At 39.4% G+C, this 11,421-nt stretch overlaps 1 protein-coding gene across 7 annotated transcripts; it reads left to right on the top strand.

The window, feature by feature from the left end:
• The first annotated feature begins 226 nt into the window (after positions 1–226).
• LOC105918020 (probable global transcription activator SNF2L2) lies at positions 227–11,204 on the top strand. 7 transcript variants are annotated; one of them, XM_036140429.1, is made up of 7 exons: positions 230–545; positions 669–748; positions 3,344–3,605; positions 7,478–7,583; positions 9,287–9,388; positions 9,519–9,660; positions 9,827–11,204. In XM_036140429.1, the coding sequence occupies exons 3-7, from the start codon at positions 3,409–3,411 to the stop codon at positions 9,949–9,951; spliced, it is 672 nt and encodes a 223-aa protein (XP_035996322.1). In that variant the 5' UTR covers positions 230–545; positions 669–748; positions 3,344–3,408; the 3' UTR covers positions 9,952–11,204. The 7 variants fall into 7 exon arrangements, with proteins under 7 accessions (XP_035996315.1, XP_035996322.1, XP_035996319.1 ...); XM_036140426.1 differs by having other exon boundaries at positions 650–748; XM_036140422.1 differs by lacking the exon at positions 669–748 and having other exon boundaries at positions 227–545.
• Positions 11,205–11,421: the final 217 nt, after the last annotated feature.

The following is an 11,421-nucleotide window of genomic DNA, read 5'->3' as shown; positions in this document are numbered from 1 at the left end:
CCATTTCTCTGGACATTATACAGTAGGTTTTGCACAACATGCTAAAAGAAAAAAAAATTAATTGATTCACAGAAACCAGATGTGATTGAAATCCAGCCCACACTGGGCTGCTTTCCGACCATTGTTTCAGCTTTAGCAGCTGCAGGTTCATATTAACTTTTTTTTTTTTTTTTTTTTTTTTTCCTTTTCAGCTTTTGCAGAGGAGTCGAGAGTTATTTGAGTCAACAACTCTCATGCAATAGCTGCTTGAACTTCCAGCCTGCTTATATAAACTGCAGGTTGGGATTGCTGCAGACTGCACCTTTAACATGTCTGGAGGCAACTTCAACCTGCAAAATGGGGCGGAACATTTAATAAGACTAAACTCATAAATGGGTCTGATATTCAAACAGCATGATAGAAGGCACATGCACATATACACACAAAAAAGAAAAAGACAAAGGAAAAAAAAAAACATCTGGCAAAACATCAAGAGGGAGACAAGCGTGGGGCCCTGTCACAATCAAGAAAGGAAAACACTCCGGAGAGCTGCAGGAAGAAGATGGGTACGGCATTTATATATTTTTTTTATACCCAGCCCATTGATTTGTGTATGAAAACATAGCGCTTTTATTCTCCCCCCTTCTGGGCTCTGCTTCTGAGTGATCAGCTGATGAAGAGACTAGCAGCACGCCGCTATGCTGCTTTGCTAATTCTCTCCCCCACAGCTGCAGCCGACCCTGGTAGCCAGCCTGCAGACTGCACTCAGGTAAATATCCTCCTCCATGTCTTTCTGTCTCCTCGGGCTCCGGATTCAGCCAGGCTACATCGCATGGGAAGGGAGGAAGAGATGGATATTTAAAAAAAAAAAAAGTGTGTGCGTGTGTGTGTGTGTGTGTGTGTGTGAGAGAGAGAGAGAGAGTGTGAGAGAGAGAGCCTGAGAAAGAGAGCTGGTGTCTGGGTTTATATTCCTGCCTGCGTGCGCGCCTATGTGAGTGTGAGTAAATGTGTGTGTGTGTGTGTGTGTGTGAGTGTGTGTGTGTGTGTGTGTGTGTCAGGGCAGGGAGAGAGGGAGTGTGTAGGTGTGTAACAGATGAGAGGGGAATCTTTGCCAGATTATTCAGGGAAGAGGCAGGCTTGTTAGGAGATGGCACACGCATGGAGCACCACATGCACACTCACACATGCACAGTCATTCAGGCGGCTCTCAGCTGGGCTTGTGCATCTTTGAGGATTACCCCCCCCCCCCCCCCCCCCCCTATCCCCTCCAGTATGCTGCTGGAGCGACTGCAGCCCCCCTCTCAGAGAGAGAGAGGGATAGAGAGAGAGAAGCGGGGCTTTCAAAGCCTTGTGTCTGAGCCGAGCCGACCGATGATGAGCAGGATTTGAGATTGTCGCATCTCTTGTGCTGCTGTCACCTCTAACTCACTTCCCTGACATGTCTCTGCGCTGCTTTGGTGTCTCGGCGATTGTTGATTTTCTGCATCCCTCCTTCTGACTGATGCGCGCGCAAAGAAATCCCGCGCGCCAGCTCGATTCCAACCCCTGTCCTTGAGAAACACGCCGCCACATGTGCATGCTTTATTTGAAAGCAGATGTGTGATCCTGGCTGATTGATGCGTCAGTATTCTGTTTGGATTAGACTGCATGCCTTCGCTCTCTCCCCCCTCCCCTGTCTTCGCCAGGCTGCTGCTGCTGCAAGAGCTGCTGTTGTTGCACAGATACTCTTGTTTCTGGCATCAAGTTGCCTTTGTTGGAAAAACAGTGGTTGCGGCAGATATCGATGAGGCAGGATGCAGCCACACACTGTAATTTACATTTTTTTTTTTTGCCCCTCTGCAGAGAGCATACCAGCAGAATACCAGCGATCATTCTTTATTGTCTTGTGGCTTGTTAGAATCTACTGGCCGAGCTTTTCCCCCCATTTATTCGCATTGCATGTTGAATATTAATAATTTGGCATCGAATCCTCTAGACTAAATAATGTGTCCTAATTTGCAGAAGAGGCACAGCAGTTGGGTCACTGCGCTCCCTGCGAATTTAGAAAGGAATGTGATGAATAAATAATGTTTCATTTCCATATCTAAACGTTTGGGCCGATTAAAGATTTTTGTGGCCAATTTCATGTCTCTGATTTTGTAAAACTCTTACCCACAAATGAATGTAGTCAGTACAATTTCTCTTTGACTGACAACATTTCTGGATAATCCGACAATGTAAATATATTCCCTGAATGTGTACGGTAAAAGAAAACGAACAGGCTCCGGAAAAAATAGCTTGGGATTACACCGCTGTCTCGCTGAAATCCTCCAAACTATGATTGGACATATGTATCTGTAAAAATAAACTCAAATGTAAAGAATTATTGCATTTGTCCTTTACTCATTCATAAAGTGGATTATGGGCCACTAACTGTTTTATCTGAGTTCATATCTGACATTAATTATTTATATAATGACCAGAGGTGTTTTTACACGGTGTTTAAAGAGAAGAGTTATTCTTACACAGCTCTGCAGTAAACAAGATATTGCTATTATTTTAAAACAAAGGGAAAAGTAATAGTTAAGTAGATATATTTAAACAGTCTTCGGTACCTTTTGTTAGTAATTGGCACAATTAGCTTGGCTAGCATTACGGACCATTAACGGTCTCCATGTGTATTCCCTGTGGAGTGAGTAGACTCTATCTTAACTGTGAGGTTCTTAAAAGGCTACCAACGTTCCCGATCCCAGCATGCTCCAGGAGGTTGAAAAAAGGCTCAAAAGGATAAAACAGAGCCACTTAGCTGGAATAGATCTACCTTTTCTGCAATCTGCTAACGCCTTGTGTCCTTTATTCACGCAGCTTCCGTCCTAAAAGCTGCTAACAACTTCTTTTTTTTTTTTTGCCTAACTTTTAAACAGCTCACAGATATTAAAAATAGTCAGCTGGATCTTAACACCTCTCAGTAAACCAGCTTTCACACTAATGGGTGTGGTTGTCAGCATGTAATGTTAGTGCTTAGGTACGGTGTGATCACTGATTAGGAACAAAAATCACATATGTAGTTTCTATCCTTCAAATCCTAGCTCAGCTGATCAGCAGAAACTCTGCCAATTCTATTTGTCTCCAGTCATCATCCGTTGGTGCCTCTCTACGTTATTGTCAAATAAGATCCAGCTTGGAATTAAACACAGGCTCTTATTTCTTTCGTTTTGTGTTTTGTTACGTTTAGACATAACATAATGGCTTGCTGTCTGTTGTAGGTATTAGTCTTTTGAAGCAAGATGTGTCTAGTTTAAAATAATATAATATGAGCAGGAAAGACTGGATATTTTCTACATCCACCTTACTTGAACCCTGTGCATCTGTTTGAGTTTACTAGGTTCCCCCACCCGCTGCTCCCTCTTCCTCCAGCCTGAGGCAGCAAAGAGCAGCTCCCTGGAGGACATGGAAGAAGACATCAGCCTGAAGAAGCGCAAAGGTGATCACCATGGAGAGAAAGGGCTGCAGGCGGGCCAAGAACCCGGCGAAAAGGTCAAAAGGAAGCGGGGACGCCCACCCGCTGAGAAACTGCCTCCAAATCCTCCTGAACTCACCAGAACGCTGAACACTCTGGTGGATATGGTCATCAACTACAAGGACGGGTCAGTCTATTGCTTTTGGAACAATTTCCTGACAGTGCAGTTTACCTACGGCTGCAAACAACACACTCCAGAAGCCTCTAGCTCAGGGGTCACCAACCTTTCTGAAACTAAGAGCTACTTCTTTGGTGTTGTGTCACACCAAGGGCTACCAGTACTGACTTTTGAGCTAGAAGAATCAGAGTTCACTTTAACTTCATGTAAAATAATAAAATTGTTCATGCTTTGTTATAGATATTGCCATTTTTAATTCTATATAAATGCAAGTGTGATTAGATATGCTTTGGTGGTGCATTGTGTTGTTTTTAGAACAGGCTCTTGTGCACCACATGTGGTCCTCCTTGGTGCCTGCAGGCACCATGTTGGTGACCCCTGCTCTAGCTTTTACCTAAATATTCTGATGCTACACTTATATTAGATACCAGAATAGCATGCCATCCCTCAGCTTTGAGGGAGGGACTGCACTCAAGTTAAGGATATTCTGCTCTAAAATAGAGGAAGAGTTAAGAACAAAAGTTCAATAACATATTGATATTGTTTGTATCAAACTGCTTGCAGCAAGCAGCCCATGGTATACATAAAATTATTTGCATTTGCCTTTTTGATGCTCTGCAAGCCCCTTTCTGCAGCTATCTTTAGAGTTTTTTTATTTGCATGTCTTTTTGTATATAATTAAGCAAATGAGGAATGATCTGCCAAAGTCATTTAAGAATATTCCACTTCTCTAAACTGAAAGCTCCCGATCTTCTTCAGAGACATGATGTGAGTGACTGAACAGCAGTCATTTAGTACACTTAGTTTCATCTATCACATTACTAATCGTCACAATATTTCAGTCTTTGGAAATCTTTTATGTCCAAGTGTTTTTCACGGTCTTTCTGTATGTGCTTCTGGTTTAAGTGGTTCTTTGCTGCATCTGTCGAAAGAATTTCTTTTCCAAATCTCTGGACAAAGTCTAACTCAGTCTTGAATTCTGGAAGTCAATCAGAGACAGTCTCTCCTGTGTGTGCTGATATTGTCATTTATCAGTGAACACTGCCTGTTGTTTCAGCATCGTAGTAAAATGCACTGCCATGGAAAATAATGCATTTCAGACTGTTTCGTAAACACGTTTGATCACCACAAAAGCCAGGCTGCCAGGGATTTTTTTTGGATATGTCAAAGAAAATCTGCCACGTGAGCGCCGTAGCTCACAAACACCATGTATACCTTACATTTGTCATTCATGTAGACTTGAAAAAACTGGAACTTTAATAATTACATCAATGACTCGATCATAACATCACTTAGTAAGTCTCCCTCTAAGCTTTGCATAAACTTCACTCACCTCTGCATCCTGGATGCTTGAAACCGAAAGTGAAACTGACCGCAAGATAATTTTTTTTATTAATTTGGACAATTATCTGACCTCTTGGGGACACCAATAGAGCATTGAAATTCCATTCCAAGACAAACTGCTGTATCTTAAAAAAAAACACCCAGAAAACAGTAATATACTTGGTCCTGACATAGCAGCACCTTGTGAATTCTACACCCTTCATTCTAATATATACTTACTATTCAAAAAATGGGGAGAGAATGTCCTGTTGGCCAAGTAGAAGAGAATTAGAAACTTTGCATCCACTTCTCAGACCAATGTTTTTGTATTTCCTGCCTACCTTCAAAGTCACTTCTTACTTACGCTTCACGAGACATAATGGACAGGATGAAAAGTACTTGGACATTAAGGCTCAGAATTAGAGCTCCTGATGAAACTAAATTAACCATCAGAATCAACTTCATTCGCCAAGTTTGTGGGTACAAACGAGGGATTTGACTTTGGATTCCAACGCTTGCATTGTGAAAAAAGCAGACATACAAGCAAATCTACATCCTATAAAAAAGACAATGAAAAGTAACCTCCAGCTGGTAGACAGTCACAGAACCCTTATGACCACATATACTTCCAGTAGACTGTGTAATGCACCAACAGAATCTGGAGACTCGATAATTCAACCAACACAGAGAATGAATGTTTTAAAAGGTTTATTAATAACAAACTATTGTTGATGGAACAGAAACTGATTGGAGCACAAACCGGAACCACTGTGGGGAGAAGAGCAGGGTTTGTAGCCGAAAACAACTCAGTGGAAGTGATAGTGCACTGAATAAAAGCCAGGAGGTAGCACCAGCTCTGATGATTGACCCAACGGCTCCGTCTGGGTGATTTGGATAACAGACTAATGGGGGAAGCATAGTCAGTTCTGGGGGTCATACACAATTAGTCATTCCTAGGTAAAGGTCTCCAGAAGCACAAGGCAAGGAGTGAGTCCAGGATCCAGGCAGGAGAATCGATAATGGGTGGCACACTCCAAGCATAGGCTTCCAAATGGGCAGAAACGGGAAACAGGTCCGAGATCCAGGCTTGGGTCGTTCACGAGAGGCAGGAGAGTGCAGGCAAGGGCAGAGGCAGGCAGGCTTGGTCGAGAACCAAAGCATGAGGTCATTGTTCAGAACACAGAAGTCCTCCCAGGTGCCGTGACTCCACTTCATTTGAGCCACCATAGGTGTGACTGCCCAGACCTCTGTTACCTGTGCAGCACAGTGAGCAGAAGCAGGGAATGACAGGGTCTTATCAGGCAGGATCAGACAGAATCATTACAGATTGAAGAAAATTACCTTGAATCAGTGACTGTTAAAACCAGTCAGTACAACTACAACTTCCCATGGTAGGTGTGAACGGATGCTACTGGTCAAAAGAAAAACCCAATGGAAGAAGGCTTCTTTCAGAGACAAGTCAAGCAAACTGGCCAAAATACAAAAAGACACAAATTTAACACAACCTTGACTATTGAGTTTCTGATCTGATAGTTACCAAATTAATTGGTCACCAAAAAATTTGGATAACACAAAGATTTGTTCATTCATAGGCTCTCGTATTGAGCAAGAAATAATTTGCCATGCTAAGCATTAGGCCATAATCCACTCATAAAAACACCATAGTAATATCTTCAGGGAAAGTTTGCACTTCACCGTGTGTGTGTGTCTCAGAGACTATTTGTGCATAAAAACAGCTATGTTGGATTATGAGTTATGAGCTGGTTAGCTATTTTATACATTCTAAGATAGACATCTAACGTTAGGTTGAACTGCTTTGTTTATTTTAACAGTGCACACAAATATACATCCAATTACAAATCTTATAGGCGTGTCTTTTGGGAAGTAGTGATGAATATCAGCTGTAACTCCTGTTTTTCTGGAGTAAGGGCAAACATACTACTGCTGGAGGTGTAAAAGATTTCATTCTCTTATCTCTGTTTGAAAACCCACTTTTTAAAAACGTGTACGTTTTTTGGTGTGTTTGTGTTTGGTGTAAAAACTCAGAAAGGATTTCATTTCAGCCAGGGCTCCTTTTAGTTCGCATTAATACTAAAGCAAGAAACTCAGCAACTGAATGATCAGACATGAACATCAAAAACATGAGCTTTTACATAATTAGTAAAGACATAATAAATAAATAACACACAAGCATTAGTGAAGCTGCTTTTTTATCAGTTGTTTACCTATGATTTAGTTAAAATGTCCACACCTTAAAATTAAAACAACCGGAAAGAAATGTAGTTAAATTTATTCTGCCCTAACTACAAATACCGTTTGTACTTCTGATTTTCACTTTTTAACAATTTAAGCATTTTATAAACACAAAAGAATGTTATTTGTATTGTTTCTTACATAAATTTATTTCTGTACACTTTCAAACATATTTTTTAAAGGCACAGTTGTGTCAAAGCTCAAGAAGTGGAGAACAACCTTAAATCCTGGTTCGTTGAGGAACTTAGAAATGCCTGCCATGAACCACTGGATAACTTCTTGATCAGATTTCCTTGTTCTTTCAGGCTGGGGCGACAGATCAGTAAAGGTTTTGTGCAGCTTCCCTCTAAGAAAGAAGTACCAGAGTATTACGAGCTCATCCGAAAGCCCGTGGATTTTAGGAGGATCCGGGTATGTGACACGGAGCGCCCTCGGGGCCCACACACAGATTTCATTGTTATCTTTTCTACTAACATAACAGTTGATGAAAAAACAGTTGAGGGTTTGTCATTCGGTATGAATAATTAGAATGAATATGGCAAAAAGAAAATTGAAAATATATATTCTAAAGTCGCATATTTTACCCGACATTAATAGATTTTATCACCAATTGCCAGAGGTAGGTAGTAACTAGTTACATGTACTTGGGTAATGTGTTGTATGAAATGTACTTTTAGGAGCGGTTTTACTGCACTGTACTTTTACTTGAGTCATATTCTCACTCAAGTATCGCTACTTTTACTTGAGTAAAATTTCTGACCACTCCACCCACTGCAAGTAACTTTATGAATAAAGAGCAGACTTGTTTTAACCAAAAATGCACCATAGGAACAAAACCAAGTGATAATGTTAAAGTGAAACTTCTTATTTGTACACAAGCTTTGTTGTTTTTAATGTTATTTTCTGTCTTCTGAGCTCCTTGAGCCATTGAACGTACAGTAGACAGTAGCACTTTGCATTGTTCTAACATACTGCAGATACATTAAGTGCTGTAAGTATTGGTTTCAAGTTTAATGTTGGAGAAAAAAAAGGATTTAGAAAAGTGATTATTTTGCCTGAATTTGTTATCTTGCTATTTGTTTATGTTATTCTTTGTATATTATTTAATTTTTGTCTTTAAAATACCAGAATTTGCATAATTTTTAAATATTAAATCATCAGCTGTTATGATTAGTTACTAAGTACTTGAGTAGCCTTCTTACTGAATACTTTTTTACTCTTACTTGAGTCATTTCTTGGCTGTCTACTTTTTTCTTGGGTAAAAATATTTCTGAAGTAAAAACTCTTACTTGAGTACAATATTTAGCTACTCGACCCACCTTTGCCAATTGCACACAAGCCTTTCTACTTGTTTTGAAGACTTCAGGTAACGGATGTGCATGTAAAGAAGTCTCTATTTTAAAATGTATAAACTTTCTGACTTTTTAAAAAAGGTCACAATTTCTGGGGCCTTCATAGCAAAACCCACTGAGTTTTTTAATATTGCGCTGGCCTATAAAACAAACGCCCCCAAACTATCAGGGTTTTTTTTCTATGAGAATGAGAATAGTATTGAATTTGATTTGACCGTTTCAGCATAGAAAAATGAAAAGTTTTAATATTGGAAATTAAGTTATAAATGAATGTGCATGTTTACTTTGTAACAGTGCAAAGAATAATAGATTGCTGTGTTGACATAGTTACATTCTGATGCTGAGACTTTCATCTTTTCTTTGTGCTTGAATTCGTTGTTTTTGTTTTTTTGACAAATACATCTCAACAAATAATGAATTGTGCGTAATTGCTTTTAAACTCACCCAAATCCACTTGGCCCCCATTAAACTTGAAAATCAAACCTCGACTAAAACCAAAGACCTTGGGAAGGTGCTAGCTGAAGCTTGGAAGAAAAAGTTACTTCTTTTATTTTAGTATTTAGCAAAGAGAAATAATTGTGGCTATCTTAAAAGACATAAAACAGGATATGTTTAGTCTAATAATGCCAGACTGTGGGGAACAAAATACTTGTCTGAGAACAATGTGAGTGTAAACTTCTGGTTTCAACTGTATTCTTATATGCGTCTCTTGAAATTGAATTGTGGATAAATGATTCACATTTTTGACCTACTTCTTCACAGGAACGTGTCCGTAATCACAAGTACAGAAGTGTCGGGGATTTGGAAAAGGATATCTTCCTTTTGTGTCACAACGCCCAGACTTATAACCTGGAGGGATCTCAGGCGAGCTCAGCTGTCTTCTATCCCCTTGCTTTTCAATCTGCTCTTATAGTCACAAATGGGTTTTCAATCTTGATGCAAAGGGGACAACAGCTTAAGCTCTGATTACCTTTGTGTTTGTTGACCGCTGCAGATCTACGAGGATTCGATTGTCATCAAATCTGTTTTTGAGAGCGCGAGGCAGAGAATTGTCGCAGACGACGAACAAAAGGAGACTGTTAGTGCCAGTCGTGGCGATAATGGCAGAGGAGCTGAAGACCAATTCGTTCAATCAGGTGAGAGCTGTGTGTTCGGCGATGTGGGCGAGCTTTCATCTTGCTGTAAATGGTCATCTTTCAGGCTGTTGGCTGTTTTGGCAACAACATCTTTGTCATTATTTAATGACTTGAATCAGACGCGTCTCATCTCTTTCTCTCTGTTTGTCTTTTTTATTTTAACCAGTGACTCCATTACCAATCCAGATAAAGAAGGAGGACAGAAGCATAACTACAATGGCCAAGAGGCTCCACAGTGATTTAGACAGTGATGAGGATCCAGAGGACAACAACACAAAAGATCAGGGTTGAAAGGAAATACCCTCCTTTTTTGTATTCTTCTTCATGCCTCTCTTCTCTGCCATATCTTTTTATTTTATTCAAAGGTCTTAAAAAAAAAAAAAAAGTGGAGGAACCAAGACTAGCACTTACCAAGCTATGCTTTCATTTTCTTTCAGATGACTCACACGTTTCAAACACATGTTGCTGCACAAAGTGCTGTCTCTTTCTTTTTATCTATTCTCTTCCAACAAGCATTCACATTTTATCTGCTTTAGTCCCTGTGATTGCTTTTGCAGTTTATATGTAAAAGACCGATTTCAATGACTGTTTCTAATCAGGATGTTTGATTGTGTGAAGTGTCTTCATTGTGTATTTGGAGCATGATATTTAATCTGGCTCCTCCAGAGGAGCCCCAGCTGTTGGTGTGTTCAGGTTTACAGAATTGAAGCACACAGCAAAGACTTTTTAAAAATAAAATTGTAACAAATCAATAAAGTACATTTGTGTAAAATATAGGGATTTTTTAAGATAATGTATCTTTAATAATAATAATAATAATAATAATGTAAAAGGTAAAACATTGTGGTAATATAAATTCAGACCTAGAGATGCACCGGTTACAATTTTTTTGGCCAATTCCTGGACTCTGGTTCTGGGAAAAAATTGTCCTACCTATAAGTAGGTACAAGATCACCATCTAAATTGTTTTTTCAAGATCTCCTGTCATAAAACATCATTGGTTATTAATATGAGGACCAGAGACAATGCCATGCCATGTGTGTGAAAAAGATAGCCGAAAAAGCTTTGAATATTAGCCTTAAACATGATTATCTTTCAAAATGATTCCTTAGATAATCTAGATCCTTGCGTTGATACAGAGATCTCCAAAAAGCTGCAAAAAAAATCAAATCCAGCATGTTCCATGACAGAGAGAAGGTAAAATCTTAAAAGGATAACACAGAGCAACTTTGTTGTACTGCTTTAGCCTTCCTGTTCTCAAACTGAAGTAACGTTCTCTCTTCTTCTCCTGCGACCTGAATGACCCACAAAGTAATTTCTGCGTGTCATAGAAAATACCCTTTTGTGTTAAATAGTTAGTTCTGTATCATTTTTGGACACATCAAAGGTACTTTAAATTATCTACTAGAAAATATAAATAACCTTTAGTCATTAGTTGGTAAAAAAAAAAAAAAAAACGTCCGTACCAAAAGGCGGATTAACAGAGTGGGTCTGTTGTGCTTTTAGGTATGGTGTGTTCACGGATCGCAAAAAAGAAAAAAAAACATTTATTTATTTTTTTTGTTGCAGATCCAAATTGCAGAAAATCCAGCCGGACAACAGCAGATTTCATGGTGCATCTCTAGTCAAAACCTCTTTTCAACTACTAATGATGGTTGTATGAATTTTATTCGTTCCTGATACTTCATGGAGTCAGTTTCAGTCCAACAAAGGGTATCCATGTCAAACATTTATATCCATTGTGCAACAATATACTCACAT

Source organism: Fundulus heteroclitus, chromosome 8, assembly GCF_011125445.2.
Source record: "Fundulus heteroclitus isolate FHET01 chromosome 8, MU-UCD_Fhet_4.1, whole genome shotgun sequence".
Classification (NCBI taxonomy): Eukaryota; Metazoa; Chordata; class Actinopteri; order Cyprinodontiformes; family Fundulidae; genus Fundulus; species Fundulus heteroclitus.
This window is presented reverse-complemented; position numbering and strand designations above follow the sequence as displayed.

What these genes read in the sequence shown, in the direction of transcription:
- LOC105918020 (XM_036140422.1), top strand. An exon ending in TGGATTTTAGGAGGATCCGG is followed by an intron (nt 7,584 to 9,286) that starts GTATGTGACACG and finishes ACTTCTTCACAG; the next exon opens with GAACGTGTCCGTAATCACAA. An exon ending in AGACCAATTCGTTCAATCAG is followed by an intron (nt 9,661 to 9,826) that starts GTGAGAGCTGTG and finishes TATTTTAACCAG; the next exon opens with TGACTCCATTACCAATCCAG.